This window comes from Chionomys nivalis, chromosome 3 (genome assembly GCF_950005125.1).
Source record: "Chionomys nivalis chromosome 3, mChiNiv1.1, whole genome shotgun sequence".
In the NCBI taxonomy this organism is placed as follows: Eukaryota; Metazoa; Chordata; class Mammalia; order Rodentia; family Cricetidae; genus Chionomys; species Chionomys nivalis.
Genome location: NC_080088.1, coordinates 112493802 through 112512426, shown reverse-complemented (window position 1 = coordinate 112512426; position 18625 = coordinate 112493802). Strand labels below are relative to the sequence as shown.

Sequence of the window (18625 nt, the reverse complement as noted above, 5' to 3'; positions counted from 1 at the left end):
TTTTTTTTTTTGGTTTTTTGAGACAGGGTTTCTCTGTGGTTTTTGGAGCCTGTCCTGGAACTAGCTCTTGTAGACCAGCCTGGTCTCGAACTCACAGAGATCCGCCTGCCTCTGCCTCCCAAGTGCTGGGATTAAAGGCGTGCGCCACCACCGCCCGGCTAATAGTTTGTAATTTCTGTTGTCCCTAACTATTTACTGTGTGTGTGTGTGTGTGTGTGTGTGTGTGTGTTGGCAGTCAGTTCTCTCCTACTATGTGGGTCTTGGGGATCAAACCGAGACTTGGTAGCAAGTGCTTTTACCCTCTGCATCATCTCGCTGGCCCTTGTTGTCTTAGCTCTCATTGGAGGTTCGTGAAAATTTAGAAATCAGTAGTGTGACCTTTAGGAAATTCAGTCTTTCATGAAGAATTTGTAAATCATCAGTGCATGGAAGCAGAAATGGGTGGAACTGTTCCACAGTGTGGCAACGCTTTCTCCCTGGTGTGCTCAGTCAGAAATGCCTAGCACTCTGGTCCTTTTAAAAAGTCAAAAAACACTCTCTGCCCTGCAGCTGATGACTGTGTTAGCAAGAAAGCCCTGATCATAATGGATTAACCTTTTCCTGAGTTCATTTCACAGTAAAAAAAAAAAAAGCTAAAAAGTAGAAATTAGAATTCTTGTGTTTGGTTGTATATAATTCTAACCTTTTGTCTTGTTCTGAGATAAGGTCTCCCAGTATCATGAAACTTGGAAAACTTCCTCAAACTTGGAAAAAAATTTTCAGATTTATTTAATTTTCTGTGTATGAATGTTTTGCCTGCATGTATGATGTGCACCATCTGTGTCCTTGGAGCTCAGAAGAAGCCATCAGCTCCCAGGAACTGGAGTAAGGATGGTTGTACCACCACTTGGGTGCCAGGGAATCAAATTTGGATCCTCTGAAAGAGCAAGTGGTGTACGGCCATGCCACCCTGAACCTGCCTGATCGCGTCTGAAAGAGCAAGTGCTCTTCACCCCGATCCGTGACTCTAGTTTCTGCCCTCACAATCTTTTTTTTTTCTATTGTTTGTCTTTTTGAGACAGGGTTTCAAAACTCTGTCTTAACTCTCCTGGGACTCCAGTCTGCCTTTGAACTAGCAGAAATCTACCAGTTGTGTGTGCCACCACTCCAAGCTGCCCTCAGATCCTTTTTTTGTTTGTTTGTTTGTTTTCAGACAGCATTTCTCTGTGTATCTCTGACTGTCCTGGAACTCGCTCTGTAGACCAAACTGACCTCAAACTCACGGAGATCCGCCTGCCTCCAAGTCCCAGAGTGCCAGGATTAAAGGCATGCGCCACCACCACTGGGCTTCTCAGATTTATTTATTTATTTTGGTTTTTCAAGACAGGGTTTCTTTGTATAGCCTTGGCTGTCCTGGAACTCACTCTTTTAAACTAGGCTGGCCTCAAACTCAGAGATCTGCCTGCCTTTGCCTCCTGAGTGCTGGGGTTAAAGGGGTGTACCGCCACTGTCCAGCTGCCTTCAGAGTCTGTCCGACTTCCTCAGCTTCCCCTGTGCTAGTATTTTACCTAGTCCCACGTGGCATTTTAACAGTGTAGTTTTTTATTCTGTTTAGTTTAATAAAGGGTCTCCAGCCTGCATTTTTAGTACCTACATTGTAAAGAGGATGCCAATGTGTTCACATTGGAGATTTCAGGTGCTGACAGTATCATTTCAGAAAGAGGTACATTTTGGCTGGGCGTGATGGTACATGGTGGTACGTGCTCATAACCTCATCGTAGCAGAGGCAAAATGACTCAGAATTTGATGCCAGTGTAGCCTGAATACCCTTAAAACAACAGCAAAGCCTGTTTTTCTTGGTGTGGTAGTGCACACTTGCCATCTCCGAACTCAAGAGGGTAAGGTTACATGGTCTTGAGTTCAAGACCAGACCAGGGGTACAGTAGTGATGTCTTTCATATAGCAACAAACCAAAAGTACATTTATTATTATTGTTTTGGTTTTTCAAGACAGGTTTTCTCTGTGTAATATCCCTGAATGTCCTGGAGTTTACTTTGTAGACTAGGTTTAATTTTTTTGTTTGCCATGTGTATGCAGTACCTACAAAGACCAGAAGAGGGTATTGAGTTTCCTGGAGGCAGAGTTACAGCTGGTTGTGGGCCATCTGGAAATAGTGCTGGAGAATGAACCCAGGTCTTCCAGCAGAGCAGTATGTGCTGTTAACTGCAGAGCCATCTCTTTAGCTTCTGTATATCTCCTTATAGTTTTAATTGCATTGGTGTGTGTGCAAGCATGTACACATGCTTGAAATCATGCTACAGTATACATGTGCAGGTAAGATTATAGCTTGCAGGAATTGTTCTACCATATGGGTTGCAGGGATTGAACTCATATTGTCAGGCCTGATGTTGGCCACTTTCACCTGCTGAGTTATCTTGCTGGCCTCGAAGTATATTTCTTTGATATAGATGAATAATGCCCTCAAAAATACAATAATGTGTATCGTGTGCATTGACTTTAGTCTTATGCTCGACCCTTCTGTGAGAAGTCCTGTCATTTGGTGAGACTTAGAGAGCTCGTGATCCACAGCTAGTTAGTGCCTTGTACTATAGAAGTTGAGCTAAGCCTCCTCCTAGCCTGGCTGCCCCTTTAGGAAGTACCTCAGCCTATGAGATCCACCTCCTCATCCAAGTGTCTTCAGGAAAAGTCTCCAGGTGAGGTCTCTTAGTGTGAAAGAGAGTTGTCCCACAGCCAGCATTACACAACTGAACTTAAAATGCACTGCCTGCTCTGAAAAACTACATCATAATTGACCATCCTTTTTCAGGGCTTAGCTCACTGACTTATATGAAGAAAGGAAAAATAACCAAAAATCCAAAATGTGGGGCTGGAGCAAAGAGAAAAAGCCGGTCTTGAAAAAACAAACAAAAGAAAACCAAAAATCAGTGGAGTTGTCTTGTTGCTTACTACCACACCTGAGTTGGGTTTGGTTTGCCTTTACCTTACTCCATCACAAGAGAACACAGCTCAGTATGTTAAAGGCTGGTTAGTCTTGGACCTCTTTTTAGTTTTTCGAGACATGGTTTCTCTATATAGCCCTGGCCGTCCAGTAACTCACTCTGTAGACCAGGCTGGCCTCGAACTCAAAGAGATCCACCTGCCCCTGCCTCATGTGCTGGGATCAAAGGTGTGCCGCCACCACCTGGCTGGGTTTTTTTGTTTGTTTGTTTGTTTGTTTTTAAGCATTCTTCTGTGACTGTCATCAGTTATGATTTAGTTCCAATTTTAAGAAGCCTCTTTTCTCAACTGCCACAAAAATGTTCACTCATAGGGAAAGAAGTGCCCAGAAATGTGTTGTCTTTGGCCGGTTTAATATTCACAATGCACAGGCAGAGATGCAGAGCTCTGTAGACTCGGTGGCTCTAGCACATGCCTCTTGTAGCTTTGCCTTCTTTTCTGACTAAACGTAGGAGCATGTGTGAGTGGAGAGAGTATCTTCTGTAACTGGCCCTAACTATTTATTATTTGCTTTTTGTTTTTCAAGACAGGGTTTTTCTGTAGTTTGGAGCCTGTCCAGGAACTCGCTCTTGTAGACCAGGCTGGCCTTGATCTCACAGAGATCCACCTGCCTCTGCCTACCCCAAGTGTAGGAATAAAGGTGTGCATCACTACCACCCGGCTGTAACCAGTTTTTATTTTTGCCTCTCCCCATCGGTGTGCACAGGCTGACGCAGATAGCTTCTACATGGCATGCAATGGCCGCCAGTTCAACTCCATTGAAGATGACGTTTGTCAGCTGGTCTATGTGGAAAGGGCTGAAGTGCTGAAATCTGAGGATGTAAGTATGAAGACTTCTTGGGTCTGAGGAGAAATGTTGCCAGTTGGTATAAGATTGAATATTAAGATGTTTGAAGAAACATCCAGAAAGGCCTTTCTGTGAAGACTGAGAGGAGAGACGGGTTGGGGAGAAAAGCGGAATGTGGAGGGACCAGATGACAACTGTGGTGGGTCTTTTGGGCTGAGTTGTTGACAAATTAGATGATAGTGCTTGGTACACACTAACACATTTGGTGTGGCATTTCTAAAGCTGCTGGGTTTAAAATGGAGAATCCTAGCATTCAGACTGAGGTGGGGGCAGGGGCACATGAGTTCACATGAGTTCACAGGTAGTATGGCAAGTTCAAAGCTAATGTGCTATATTGCAAGGCCCAGCTCCAAGAAACAAAATGGAGAGTTATAGCTCATTTTTAAAATGTAGGAAATAGGTGTGATGACACATGCATGTTGTCTCAGGAAACAGAGGCAAGGGACTGGTGAATTGGAAGCCAGCCTAGGATATGTGTTGTAATATGAGCGGCAGGCTGAGTCCCCAGCACCCGGCTGCCTGCATGGCTTTACCCAAAATAATTACACGGAAACTGTATTCTTTTAATCACTGCCTGGCCCATTAGTTCCAGCCTCTTATTGGCTAGTTCTTACATATTGATCTAACCCATTTTTAATATTCTGTGTAGCACCATGAGCTGGCTTACCAGGAAAGATCTTAACCTGCGTCAGTCTGGAGTGGGAGAATCATGGCGACTCACTGACTCGGCTTCTTTCTCCCAACATTCTGTTCTGTTTACTCTACCCACCTAAGGGTTGGCCTATCAAATGGGCCTAGGCAGTTTCTTTATTAACCAATGAAAGCAACAGATTAATACAAGACCCACCTCCATCAGATATGTAACAAAACCTGTCCCTAACTCAAAGTTTAGTAGAAGAATCTGCACTGTTGAGATTATCCCAGAATAGTGGGACACTGTTTGGAGCAGAAAGAAGCATTTTCGTTTAAAATATTAACCCTGATCTCCTTCCTAATTTTTTGGGTTTGGGTTGTTTGTTTGGGTTTGGGTTGTTTGTTTGGGTTTGGGGTTTTTTGAGTTTTTTTTGTTTGTGTGTGTGTGTGTATATATATATACACACACACACACAAACAAAAATATATACGGGCAGGAATATATATATTCTCCTGTCCTAAAACTAGCTGTGTAGACCATGCAAGCCTTGAACTCAAAGAAATTCACCTGCCTCTGCCTACTAAGTACTGGGATTTAAGGCATGTGCCACCATGTACACCCTATTGTTTTGTTTGTTGAGGCAGGGCCTCACTGTGTAGCTAGCTAGCCCTGGCTCTCCTAGAACTCACTATGTTGACCAGGGTATTCTTGAACTCATAGAGATCCTTCTGCCTCTGCATCTCCTGCATGCTGGGATTGAGGGCATGCATCATCACTGTCCAGTTTAAAAAAAAAATCTTTTAAAAAGAAAAGAAACAAGACTTAATGGTGCTGCATGCCTTTAATTTCAGCACTTGGGAGGCAGAGGCAGGTGGATATCGGTGAGTTCCAGGACAACCAGGACTGTTACACAAAAAAACCCTGTTTCTAAAAGTCAAAAAAAAAAAAAAGAAAGAAAAAAAAAGCAGACGCCAGATATGGTTCATATCTCTAATCTTAGTCCTTGCAAAGCTGAGTCAGGAGGCTTGCTAAGAGTTCCAGGTGAGGGACTGGAGAGATGGCTCAGTGGTTGAGAGCACAGCTGTTCTTTTAGAGAACCCTGGTTCAATTCCCAGCAACCACATGGTAGCTCACAGCCATCTGTAATGAGATCTAGTGTCTCTTCTGGCCTGTGCAGGTTGTATGCATAATAAATAAATAAATCTTTTTTTGTTTTTGTTTTTTGAGACAAGGTTTCTCTGTGTATCTTTGGCTAGAATTCACTTTGTAGACCAGGCTAGCCTCGAACTCTCAGAGATTCTCCTGCCTCTCCCTCCCAAGTGCTGGGATTAAAAGTTTGTGCCATCATGCCCAACCATGTGTCTTTTTTTTTAAAAAAAAAAAAAAAAGTGTTCTAGGGCTGGAGAAATGGCTCAGTGGTTAAGAGCATTGCCTGCTCTTCCAAAGGTCCTGAGTTCAATTCCCAGCAACCACATGGTGGCTCACAACCATCTGTAATGAGGCTTGGTGCCCTCTTCTGGCCTTCAGGCATACACGCAGACAGAATATTGTATACATAATAAATAAATATTTTTTTTTAAAAAAAGAGTTCTAGGTAAGCCTGGTCTAGAGTGGGACTCTGTCTTCAAAATGAACAGTAAAACCAACAGGAAGTCTCTTGTTTAAAGAAGATGACATAGGATGAGGGGTGGGACTTAACCAGATGTTTCCTGTAGGGCGCCAGCCTCCCTGTGATGGACCTGACGGAGCTCCCCAAGTGCACTGTCTGTCTGGAGCGAATGGATGAGTCTGTGAATGGCATCCTCACCACCCTGTGCAACCACAGCTTCCACAGCCAGTGTCTGCAGCGGTGGGATGATACCACGTGAGTGCAGGGCCTGTCCCCACATGTGGGACCTTATGATCTCTTCCCAGAGTCCAAAATAGCCTTCAGCAGACACTCCTCATCTCTGCAAAGCCGGGATTGCATCAGGGACAAGACCTTGATGTTTCTCCTTGCCTTCTTGCAGTTCTTGCGGAAACTGTCATTTGTTTATTCTTTTGTGTGTGTGTGTGTGTGTATATACATGCAGGTACCCAAGGATGCCAGGGCATCAGATCCCCTGGAACTGGAGTTAGTGGGTGGTTTTGAGCTACCATGTGGATGCTGGAAATGGAACCAAGGTTCTCTACAAAACAGAAAGGACTCTTAACCACCAGGCCATCTCTCCAGTTCAAAGTTGTTCTTTAAATACCAAGACCTTTTTAAAAATTTTTATTTCTCCTTATTTGTGTGTGCACACACCTGCTCGTGTGCCTTTATGTGCTTCACATTGCATGCAGGATCCTATTGAGCAGAGAAGTGGAACTGAGTTACAGACAGTTGTGAGTGCTTGGAATCAATTCCAGGTCCTCTAGAAGAGCAGCCAGTATTCTTAACCACCGCCTGGCTCAAAGTCTTCATATGCATGCGCACATGCACACATGCACACACACGTGCATGCACTCAAAAACTATACTGTGGAATTCAGTGTATCCGCTGGAAGACAGTATGTCACGTGATAATTCACCCAGGACGTGTGATTATACCTGAGGTGACAGCCTCAACAGGTATGAAGGAACAGTGTGCAGTCTTGTGACTGGACATTGTAGGTCCTGGCCCAGCAGGGCCATTTAAGAAGTGATGTCCTGCCGGGCGGTGGTGGCGCACGCCTTTAATCCCAGCACTCGGGAGGCAGAGGCAGGCGGATCTCTGTGAGTTCGAGGCCAGCCTGGTCTACAAGAGCTAGTTCCAGGACAGGAACCAAAAAGCTACGGAGAAACCCTGTCTCGAAAATCCAAAAAAAAAAAAAAAAAAAAAAAGGAAGAAAGAAAGTTTCAGGCTAGCCTAGGCTATATGAGACCTATTTGAAAAGCAGACAAGGAAACTAGAGAGATGCTGAACAGTTAAGAGCACTTGCTGCTCTTGCAGGGACCCAGGTTTGGTTCCCAGCATCCATGTGGAATAGCTCACAACTGGCTGTAAATTCAGTTCTGGGGAATTCAATATCTTCTGCTCTCCTCCATCACTGTTTCACACGACGCATATAATATGCTCAAGCGTGAATGCACACACATGCACATAAATTAAATCTTTAAAAGCAAAAACAAGCCTTTGCCATGTAAGTCCAGCTTGTCATTTGTAGCTGAGGCTAGCCTTGAGCTCATGCAGTTCTCCTGCCTCTCTCCAGAGTCCTGGCCCTATAGGCCTGCAGCACTGCACCTGCCCATCTTCAATGCTAAAGGAAGTCAGATGGCCCTTCAGTGTCCTCCATGCTAGTGTAGGAACTTGGCCTTCTGCCTGCTTGTGCCTTTTCCTTGCTCTTCATGACCTGGCCAAAGATGAATGAATGCTTGCTTGCTACACCGTGAGCTTGCCTTCTTACTGGCAGTTCAGTCAGCTACAACTGTCACATTGACCCATCGAACAAAATATATTGATGACCAGTATTGAATATTACTTCATTTTGAGTATAATAGAAAAGGTTTACCCCAGTTGAACATGGTGGCACAAACCTGTAATACTAACACTTGGGAGGTGGAGGCCGGAGGGTCGGGAGTTAAAGGTCATCTTTTTTTTTTTTTTTTTCTTAAATTTTTTTTTTTTTTATTTTATTTATTATGTATACAATATTCTGTCTGCGTGTATGCCTGAAGGCCAGAAGAGGGCACCAGACCTCATTACAGATGGTTGTGAGCCACCATGTGGTTGCTGGGAATTGAACTCAGGACCTTTGGAAGAGCAGGCAATGCTCTTAACCTCTGAGCCATCTCTCCAGCCCTGTTAAAGGTCATCTTTAGACTGAACTACCTGGGGTAAGGAGTGCCATGTTTGTCTGAAGAGTGGCTCAGCAGTTAAGTACACTGGTTGCTCCTGCAGGAGACTCAGGTTAGGTTCCCAGTACCCACGCTGGGCTATTCATAGCCACTTATAATGCCATCTCCAGGGGTCTGATGCCCTCTCTTGGCCTCAATGGGCATACACATACAAATAAAAATAAACCTTTTTAAAAACTGGCTGGGATCAGGGTATGGTTGCAAATGCATTTAACCCCAGCAGTTAAGAAGCAGAATCAGAGATCTCTAAGTTCCAGACCACTTGGTCTCATAGCAAGTCCAAGGTCAGCCAGGGCTAATGAGACCCTGTCTCAATAATAATTATAATAATAATAATTGGCTGGGTGTGGTAGCTCACATATTGAGTCTCAGCACCTGGGATCAGAGGCAAAATGTCTATGAGTTCAGCATTAACCTGGTCTATATAGCAAGCTCCAGACCAGCCAGGACTATGTAGTGAGATCCTATGATACATTTATCTAATTATGAATAAAAACTCAGAAGTCTGATACTGGGCTAAGAACCTGACCGGTCAGACAATCGGCAGGGAACCAACCAGTGACCTATTTCTTCTATTCACCCATCCAGAAAAACTGAGAGCCTCTCTTAGCTCTGCCTTACTACTTTCTGTCTCTGTCTTCAGTCCTCCAAAACCTCTATGGTTAATTTGGTCAGCTAGTGGCTAGCTCTGCCCTCTTTGTCAAAGCAAACTTTATTGTCAGAACATGATCAAAATATCACACAACGATCCTCTCTCAGTTAAGTAAATAAATTTTAAGAAAGAAAACAAGAGAAAAGGCATAGAGGGCAGGGTGTATAGTCCAGATTTCAACATCTGTATATAATCTCACCCTTATCTTCCATGTTCTGGTCAGGTGTCCTGTTTGCCGATACTGTCAAACACCAGAGCCAGTGGAAGAAAACAAGTGTTTCGAGTGTGGTGTCCAGGAGGTAAGTATTGCTGGTGAAGAGTGATAATGAGCAGCTTTATTGGTTTGCCCAGTGCAGCTTAAATTCTTCGTGAGAGTAATTCCTTTTTGTCTATAGTCAAATGTGTGAACACACAGATTCTTTTTTTTAAAATAATTTACTCTATTTTTGTGCATTGCTGTTTTGCCTGCATGTTGTGTGAGGGTGTTGTAGCCCCTGGAACTGGAGTTGCAGACAGTTGTGAGCTGCCATGTGGGTGCTGGGAATTGAAACCAGGTCCTCTAGAAGAACAGCCAGTGCTGATTCATCTCTCCAGTCCAGTACACAAATTCTTCATGCTTTGATTTGCTATTATTCTTTAAAATAAAATAAAATAAAGATTTACTTGCTTACTATGTGTACAGTGTCCTTCACACCAGAAGAGGGCACATGCCTCTGCTGCCCATCATTAATTCAGATCTCCTCTCTTGGCAGAACCTCTGGATTTGCTTAATATGTGGCCACATAGGATGTGGACGGTATGTAAGTCGGCATGCTTACAAGCACTTTGAGGAAACTCAGCACACGTATGCCATGCAGCTTACCAACCATCGGGTCTGGGATTATGCTGGAGGTAAGGGAATCTGATTCGGATTCTTTGCTGTGGGAACTCCCTCAGTGTGAAATGTCATCCTCCTGGCAGCTAGGCAAACAGATTGCACGGTCACCTCTGAGGGTGCCACGCTTAGGGATGGAGAGTTACAGAGAGAGTTTAGATGTCTGTTCTCACCTTCTCTCATTCTCTAAAGTTGAAATAATTTGACCAATTTTTAAATAAAAATCATATATCATTTAGTTTATATTTCTAAAAATAAAAATGTTTCAGAGTTAAGAGGGGAGAACTTTTCATTCCTAAGAAGCTGCTTCTGGCCAACTCCTCTTTCCTTAGATAATTATGTCCATCGACTGGTTGCAAGCAAGACAGATGGAAAGATCGTTCAGTACGAGTGTGAGGGTGACACCTGCCAGGAAGAGAAGATAGATGCCTTACAGTTAGAGGTGAGATACTGTGAGCTGTTGCTTAGCAACTGCTATTGCTGCCTTTTTTCCATTCTCCAGAGAAAGGTGCTTTGACCTTTTAATGTAGTCATTTGCCCTGTGTGGAAACTTTCTTTAAGTTCTGTCACTGCTGCGAAGAATTTCTTTTCCTTTTTTTAAAGATGTATTCATTTATTATGTATACAGTGTCCTGCCCGCATGTCTGCCTCCATGCCAGAAGAGGGCACCAGATCTCATTACAGATGGTTGTGAGACACCATGTGGGTACTGGGAATTGAACTCAGGACCCTGGGAAGAGTAACCAGTGCTCTTAGTCTTTGAACCGTCTCTCTAGTCCCACTGTGAGAATTTGTAAAATGTTTCTTTTTTTTTTTTTTTTTTTAAATATTTATTTATTATGTATACAAATGACTTCATTATAGATGGTTGTGAGCCACCATGTGGTTGCTGGGAATTGAACTCAGGACCTTTGGAAGAGCAGGCAATGCTCTTAACCACTGAGCCATCTCTCCAGCCCAAAATGTTTCTTTTTTGAAAGTCTAAGCTTCCCGTGCCTTATTGTTTTCAGTGTGATGTTTCTGGTTGTCTTTAGTTCCAGTTCATTAGTTAAGGCAATTTAGGTCATCTTCCATAGCAGCAATAAAGCCAGAAGATAGGATGTTCCTGTCAGTGGCTCCACAGAAGCTGGAAACACATACCTTTCATTGGATATATGTCTATATGAATAATTTTTAAGCTTTCCACAAGTAAACAGTAAATTTTCCTTCAGTAATCTTTGAAGTTTCCAGGAAGAAAATGGGGCCCCATAACAACAATTCCACCTGGCTGCTGTGATGTCGTGATGCTGATAGCACTACTTTAAGATTGGTTTTGGGTACCAGCTGCTCTAAATGATTCAAACTTGGTCAGCTGAAATGGTTCACCTTCTTACACACTGAAGAGGTAGAGGTAGGAAGATCAAGAACTCAAGGCCATCCTAGACATTTGAGGCCATTCTGGGGTATTATGAGACCCTGTATATCAAAAGGACAAAAAGGCAGTGTGGTGGTTTAAAAGAAATGACCCCCAAAGGGAGTGGCACATTAGGAGGTTTGGCCTTGTTGGAGGAAGTATGTCACTGTGGAGGCAGGCTTTGAGGTCTCCTATATGCTCAAATCATTCTCAGTGACAGTATACTTTCTATTGCCTTCTGATTAAGATGTAGCCAGTACCATGTCTGCCTGTACACTGCCATGTTCTCTGCTGTGATGATAATGGACTAAACCTCTGAACTATAAGCCACCACCTCAATTGTTTTCCTTATAAGAGTTGCTGTGGGGCTGGAGAGATGGTTCAGAGGTTAAGAGAACTGACTGCTGTTCCAGAGGTCCTGAGTTCAATTCCCAGCAGCCACATGATGACTCACAACCATCTATAATAAAATCTGGTGCCCAGAACACTATATACATAATAAATAAATTTTAAAAAAAAAAAAGAGTTGCTGTGGTCATAGTGTTTCTTCATAGCAATAGAAACCCTAACTAGGACAGGTAGGCTGGAGAGATGGCGCAGCCGTTAGAGCCCTGGCTGTTCTCCCAGAGGACCCAGATTCAATTTCCAGCACCTACATGGCAGCTCACAATCATCTGTAACTACAGTTCCAGATCAACACCCTCACACAGGAAGAAATGCAGGCAAAACACCAATACACATAAAATAAAAATTAAAACAAAACACAAAAGGCTAGAAAGATAGCTCAGTCAGTCAAGTGCTTGCCTTGCAAGCATGAGGACCTGAGTTGAGTCCCCAGAACCTGAAGTTTAAAAAAAAAAAAATGGGCCGGGTGGTGGTGGCACACGCCTTTAATCTCAGCACTTGGGAGGCAGAGGCAGGCGGATCTCTGTGAGTTCGAGACCAGCCTGATCTACAAGAGATAGTTCCAGGACAGGCTCCAAAACCACAGAGAAACCCTGTCTCGAAAAAGCAAAAAACAAAAATTAATTAATTAAAAATAAATAAATAAATGTAATTGGTGTACAAGTTTGTGACCCCAGTACTGAGGATGGATAAAGATAGATCCCTGGGACACTGACCAGCCAGCTTAGCCTACTTGGTGAATTTAGGCCCATGAGACCCTGTCTCAAAACTAGACAGTGCCTGAGGAATGATAGCCGATGCTAATTCTGCCCTCCCCATACATACACATGAATAGAACACATATCCAGTGTTATAAAAACATAAAAGGAAGCTGGGCATGGTGACGCACGCCTTTAATCCCAGTGCTCGGGAGGAGAGGCAAGTGAATCTCTAAGTTCCAGGACAGCCAGGGCTGTTATGCAGAGAAATCGTGTCTCAAAAACCAAAGTAAAACAAAAAATGACTCTGTGTGTGTGTGTGTGTGTGTGTGTGTATGTGTGTATGTGTGTGTGTGTGTGTGTATAAATTTTGATTCTTGGATTTTTCCCAGCTAGATTGCAAGCTCTTCTGTACCTCTGGCCCAGTGCCTGTTGACCTGGGTTGAACCCAAGTGTAACATAGATTCTGATGAGCCTGATAAGGGAGTATAAGCCTCAGGTCCCCCGTGGATAAGGTTGGAAAGTGGCCAGTGCCTCAGGGGTGAGGCAATAAGCAAAACTGTGTCTCCATTCTCTCTCTCTCCCGTACTCTCTCCCTCTCCCTTTCTCTCTGTCTCTGTCTATCTCTCTCTCTCTTTCTCTGGTTCTTGGAATAATGACTGTCTATGTAGCCCTGGCTAGCCTGGAGTGTTGGTTTTAAAGGTGTGAACCACCATGGCCCAGCAGCTGGTTTTTGTTTTGTTTTGTTTGTTTTAATTGTCTAATTTCATTTGGTTTTGCTGTGAGTATGGGAGCACCACTATGCCTGTGGAGACCTTGATTCTGGATGCAGTTGTACTGGTTATCATGGGGTCAGTGTTCACTGGGTTTCAGTACTGGTGATGGCTCACATTTGACTGTTTGTTTCATTTCTAGTATTCGTACTTACTAACAAGCCAGCTGGAATCGCAGCGGATATACTGGGAAAACAAGATTGTTCGCATAGAGAAGGACACGGCAGAGGAGGTAAGTGTCTGACCTGGTAACTGATTGCTTTTAACTAAAAAGTTTCTCCGTAGCAGCTCTGGCTGTCCTGGAACACTTTGTAGTGTTCACTTTGTAGACCAGGATGGCCTCAGACTCACAGAGATCCGCCTGCCTCTGCCTCCCAAGTGCTGGAATTAAAGGCTGTTTTTTAATTTTCTAAATGGCCCAACTGGTGACTTAGTTCCCAACTCCCTGAGCCCTAACAACAGTAGAAATTGGCTTTTCAAACAGCCAGTGTTTGACTCGGGCTTTGAAATGATCTTTAGTTAAAAGCAATCAATTTTTTTTTTCTTTTTAATCAGTGAAATCCTTGCAGTAGCTTCCAGACAGTAGAAGTGCCAGTGCAGAGGCCCTAGAGGACACTAGCCTTTCCATCCTGAGTAGGATGTGATTGCCGTACAGGAATTGCACTATGGACTCCCCGGGAGGGTGTGCTGTTGCAGCTTCACTAATGGCTTTTTTGTGGCTCTACCATCATGACCACCCAATCTAAGACATGCCAGCAAAAGCAAGTTAGGACCGGGAAGAGAAGCCCCAAGGAATTCGCTTTCATGTTGGAGTGAGCTGGAACCAGGGCAGCATCCGATGAAAGCTTACAGCGTTTGAAAATGATGCCTTTGTTTTCTAATGACAGATGCCATTTGTCCATAAGTTCAGGGCTGATGCAAGCCTTTTGTCCTGCCGTGTCCTTTTGTGACTGGTATTCTGTCCATTTGTACCCCAAGCAATAGAGCATGAAGGGGGATAATGACAGATTCTTAGTCATGGGCCTCATAACATTCTTGGAGTTGGTGGGACTTGGGGAGGGGGCAATAAGCCAAGCCCGAAACTTGCAGGAAACTTGTAGACTTGAGGGAGTGTAATTTATTCCAGCCTGTCAAGGATATAGGAGCAGCCACTCAGAACCAGTGAAAGCTCTTGGTTTTCTTTCTCTTTTTTAAAATTTATTTTAGCTGGGCGGTGGTGGCGCACGCCTTTAATCCCAGCCTTGGGAGGCAGAGGCTGGCGGATCTCTGTGAGTTCGAGACCAGCCTGGTGTACAAGAGCTAGTTCCAGGACAGGCTCCAAAACCACAGAGAAACCCTGTCTCGAAACCCCTCCCCCCCCCCAAAAAAAAAATTAAATTTATTTTACCCAGGCAATAGTGGCCCACACCTTTAATCCCAGGACTCAGGAGACAGAGGCAGGTGAATCTCTGAATTCAAGACCAGCCTGGTCTACAGAGTGAGTTCAGGGACAGCCAGTGCTACACAGAGAAACCCTGTTTCAAAAAAACAAACAAAAAGAAAAGGGAAAAAAAATAGGTTTTGTGTATGAATGTTTTAACTGCATGTATATATGTGCACCGTGTACTAACTAGTATCCAGAGAAGTCAGAAGAAGACATCAAGTCTCCTGGAGTTACAGACAGTTGTGAGCTGCTATGGGGGTGCTGGGAATTGAACCCAGGTCCTCTGGAAGAGCAGCAGTGCTCTTAACCACTGAGCCATCTCTCCAGCTCTTGGTTTTCATGGGGCTGATTATAAAGACCTATTCCTAACACACAGTTAGGCAGTAGACATAAGTGGGACCTCTGAAGATAGATCTTTTCAGACCTCTAGCTCCATTGAAATCCATACTTCTCTCAGTTGTAAACTGTAAAAATCAGTTTGATAGATCACAAGTGGTGTTTTTATTACATAGAATATGGTAGATGTAGGAGTAAATTATACTACATCTACTGTTTTGTGAAGCTTGTTTCTTTTGTGTGTGCATGTGTATCTCGTGTGTGTGCACACAAGTATGCTAGTGCAGAGGTCAGATGACAACTTTGTGGACTCAGTTTTCTCCTTCCACCTTTAAGTGGATTCTGAGTGTTGACTCAGACTATCAGCATTGTGCAGCAGTCACCTATACCTGCTGAGCCATCTCATTAGTCCTTTGGGGTGTTGTTTTGTTTTTCAAGACAGGGTTTCTCTGTGTAACCATCCTAGCTGTCCCGGAACTCTCTCTGTAGACCAGTCTGGCCTCGAACTCACAGAGATCCATCTGCCTCTGCCTCCTGAACGTTGTGATTAAAAGTGTGCGCCACCACTGCTCATCTTTGGGATGTTTCTTAAACATTAACCTTAGTATAGCATCTGTCTGTGGCAGCACCAAGACCTTTTCCAGAGATGGCCATAGTGCACACCTATAATCTTAGCACCTGGGGAGAAGAAGCAGGAGAATCAGAAGATCATGGCCATCCTGGACTTCATCATGAGTTTAAAGATAGCCTGGGCTACATAAGACCTCTCAAAAAAAAAGTTTTCATCTTGATTTTAAGATGGTTGGCTTAATATTTTTCATGAACCAAAATGTATTTGAATCCTTCTGATATTAATTTCTATCTTACCTACCGCTCTACAGAGGAAGGCAGGGAGAACAGAAGCAGCAGGAGAGTTGAGTGATCTCTTACCCTAAACAGTGTTGAAGTAGCTGGGCCTGGTGGCTCACACCTGAAATCCAGCATTTGGCAGGCTTTGGCAGGAAGCTTGTTAAGTTAAAAGCCACCCTAGGCTGCAGAGTAAGACTTTGTCTCAAAAAAATAAAACAAGGGCCACTCGTAGCACATGCCTTGAATCCCAGCACTCGGGAGGCAGAAGCAGGCAGATCTCTGAGTTGGAAGCCAGCCGGGTCTCCAGAGCTAGTTCCAAGACAGCCAACATGATACAGAGAAACTCTGTCTTGAAAAACCAAAAGAAGCCGGGCGGTGGTGGCGCATGCCTTTAATCCCAGCACTCGGGAGGCAGAGGCAGGCGGATCTCTGTGAGTTCGAGGCCAGCCTGGTCTACAAGAGCTAGTTCCAGGACAGGAACCAAAAGCTACGGAGAAACCCTGTCTCGAAAAAATGAAAAAAAAAAAGAAAAAAAGAAAAGAAAAACCAAAAGAAATAAATAGGTAGATAGATAAATCAGACAAGGCAAAAAAGAAAGGCTAAAGTGTGACCCTAGTGTGGTGGCTATCACCTTGCCCCTAGAAGAGGACATAAAACTTTGGCCTTCAGTTTTAGAGGGCTTGACTTTGGCCAGGCTTTGTCTTAGGCAGGATCCCCCACCCTGCAACTGAGTGACCTTGGACCGTTGCCTTGTCTTTTGCTGAGCCTATTTCCTTAGAAACTTGTTGACCTGTGGCATCGCTTATTGAGAGGTGTGGGAATAAAGGCTCCTGGATGCTGTTGCTTAGCAGCCCAGCCTCCTCAATTTTCCTGTGCTCCCTTCATCTTCTCTCAGTTTCTAAGACTTAGATGGAGTTGAGGCAGCTCCCAGCTCTGCAGCTTTTCACATGTTCCTCTAGCTAGACTCCAAAGGATTCCCAGCTCTGCAGCTTTTCACATGTTCCTCTAGCTAGACTCCGAAGGACTCCCAGCTCTGCAGCTTTTCACTCCGAAGGACTCTTAGTAGCACTACTTTCGCCTGACCTACATAACTTGGTTCTTTCTAATTCTCTGAAGTATGAATTGGTTCTGCAGGTATATTGCCTTATAGACTGACCCAAGACAAACATTCAATTTGTATGGCTTCATGGCACATCAGAAAAGCAGTGAGTTGGAGGACAAAACAAAACCAAGCTAGTAGAATCCAGTCTCATGGTTTTCTTTTGTTTTTGAGTTTTTTGGTTTATTGAGACAGAATCTCTATAGCTGAGGATGACCTGAGACTCACTGTGTACCCCAGTGTACTCTTGACAGTCCTCCTGTCTTAGCCTAAGTGCTTCAATTGCAGGTGGGAGGTGGGTCTCCAGTTCTTCACTAGTTGTTGGAGATAACTTCAGGAATGTGCTCTGGGAGGAACAAGGGGCTGTTAGTTAATAATGAGAGCTCTGCTCTGACCTTGGGCAAACCTTCCCTTTCTTCCAAAGCCTGGATTACCCTGTTTGATTCTTTCAGTAGCTTTCCTGCGCATCCGGTAGCTCCCGGTCCTTGTTTATCCTAGAAGAAAGTTTTCCACAATTTTTTTTTTATTTATTTATTTTTTGTCACACAATTCCTTCCAAGTGGCTCACTTTGACTTTCTAAGTTTGGGTTGTCCTGGTTATAGTGGTGGGCGGGGTGGGGGGAGTCGCAAGATCCACATGATTCTGCCTGACTTCCATTTGCACTTTTAGATTAACAACATGAAGACCAAATTTAAAGAGACCATTGAGAAGTGTGACAGCCTGGAGCTCAGGCTCAGTGACCTTCTGAAGGAGAAGCAGTCTGTGGAAAGAAAGTAGGTATCCCTCAGCTGTTGGCCCCATGCCAGCAGGCTCTCACAAGAAGGACCTTTGCCTCCTTGGCAACACCCCATATTCAACATGTACATCATGTAGGTTTTCTGGCTCTCTATAAGTTAGAGCAGAGTTACAGTGACTTCTCATTGTGCAATTAGGGGCTAGTAAGATGGCTCAACTGCCAACCCTGACAAACTATATTTGATGCCAGGACTCATGTGGTTAAAGGAAAGAACTGATTCCCATATACATGATCCTCAGACGGCCACATGTGCACCTTGTCACATGTGTACACACACATTCAGGAAATAAACGTAAAAACAAAAAAGTACAATTTGTGTTCCCCCTGAGGTGGGTGCCAGGTGGAGCACTGAATTCTCCTGCATCTGAGTGCTTGCTGTGTGTGCAGATGGCTTCCGTTTCTGCCTGCAGTTTCTAAGAGCCATCTTTACTGGGAGCTGGAGTTAGGAAAGAAGTTTTATCTAAATCCATGTCATAGATTATCCCTTGAACAGGACTAAGGGCAAATGATGCCAAGCATTGAGCAAAAAACCATGACCAGCATGACAAGAACTACAGTGGGGGACGGGGGATGGTTGTTACTGGTGGCAGTGGCTAGCCTAGCCCGTAAGTCAGTGGGCGAGTATATTCCCAGCATTCACAAGGACCTGTGTTTGATCCCAAGCACTGAACAGGGTAGATTTTAATTACACTGTAGAAGTGGCTGAACTGTTGCTGCGACCATACAGTATAGTACATCAAAGTACTTTTAAGAGGGATGTTTGCTCCTTAGTGTTGCTTCTCTTAAAATAACCTTTTCTTTTTCTTTTTCTTTCTTTTTTTTTTTTTGTTTGTTTGGTTTTTTTTTTGTTTTGTTTTGGTTTTTCGAGACAGGGTTTCTCTGTGGTTTTGGAGCCTGTCCTGGAACTAGCTCTTGTAGACCAGGCTGGTCTCGAACTACAGAGATCCGCCTGCCTCTGCCTCCCAAGTGCTGGGATTAAAGGCATGCGCCACC

At 44.0% G+C, this 18625-nt stretch overlaps 1 protein-coding gene across 1 annotated transcript in view; it reads left to right on the top strand.

Moving 5' to 3' along the window:
* The window catches only part of Brap (BRCA1 associated protein), a 30964-nt gene that overhangs the window by 8810 nt on the left and 3529 nt on the right, over nucleotides 1–18625 (top strand). The window contains exons 5-11 of the mRNA XM_057764397.1: nucleotides 3704–3817; nucleotides 6194–6342; nucleotides 9209–9284; nucleotides 9738–9876; nucleotides 10192–10301; nucleotides 13271–13360; nucleotides 17506–17609. Of these exons, the coding sequence (XP_057620380.1) occupies nucleotides 3704–3817; nucleotides 6194–6342; nucleotides 9209–9284; nucleotides 9738–9876; nucleotides 10192–10301; nucleotides 13271–13360; nucleotides 17506–17609 (782 nt within the window). The remainder of the gene's footprint in view (nucleotides 1–3703; nucleotides 3818–6193; nucleotides 6343–9208; nucleotides 9285–9737; nucleotides 9877–10191; nucleotides 10302–13270; nucleotides 13361–17505; nucleotides 17610–18625) is intronic.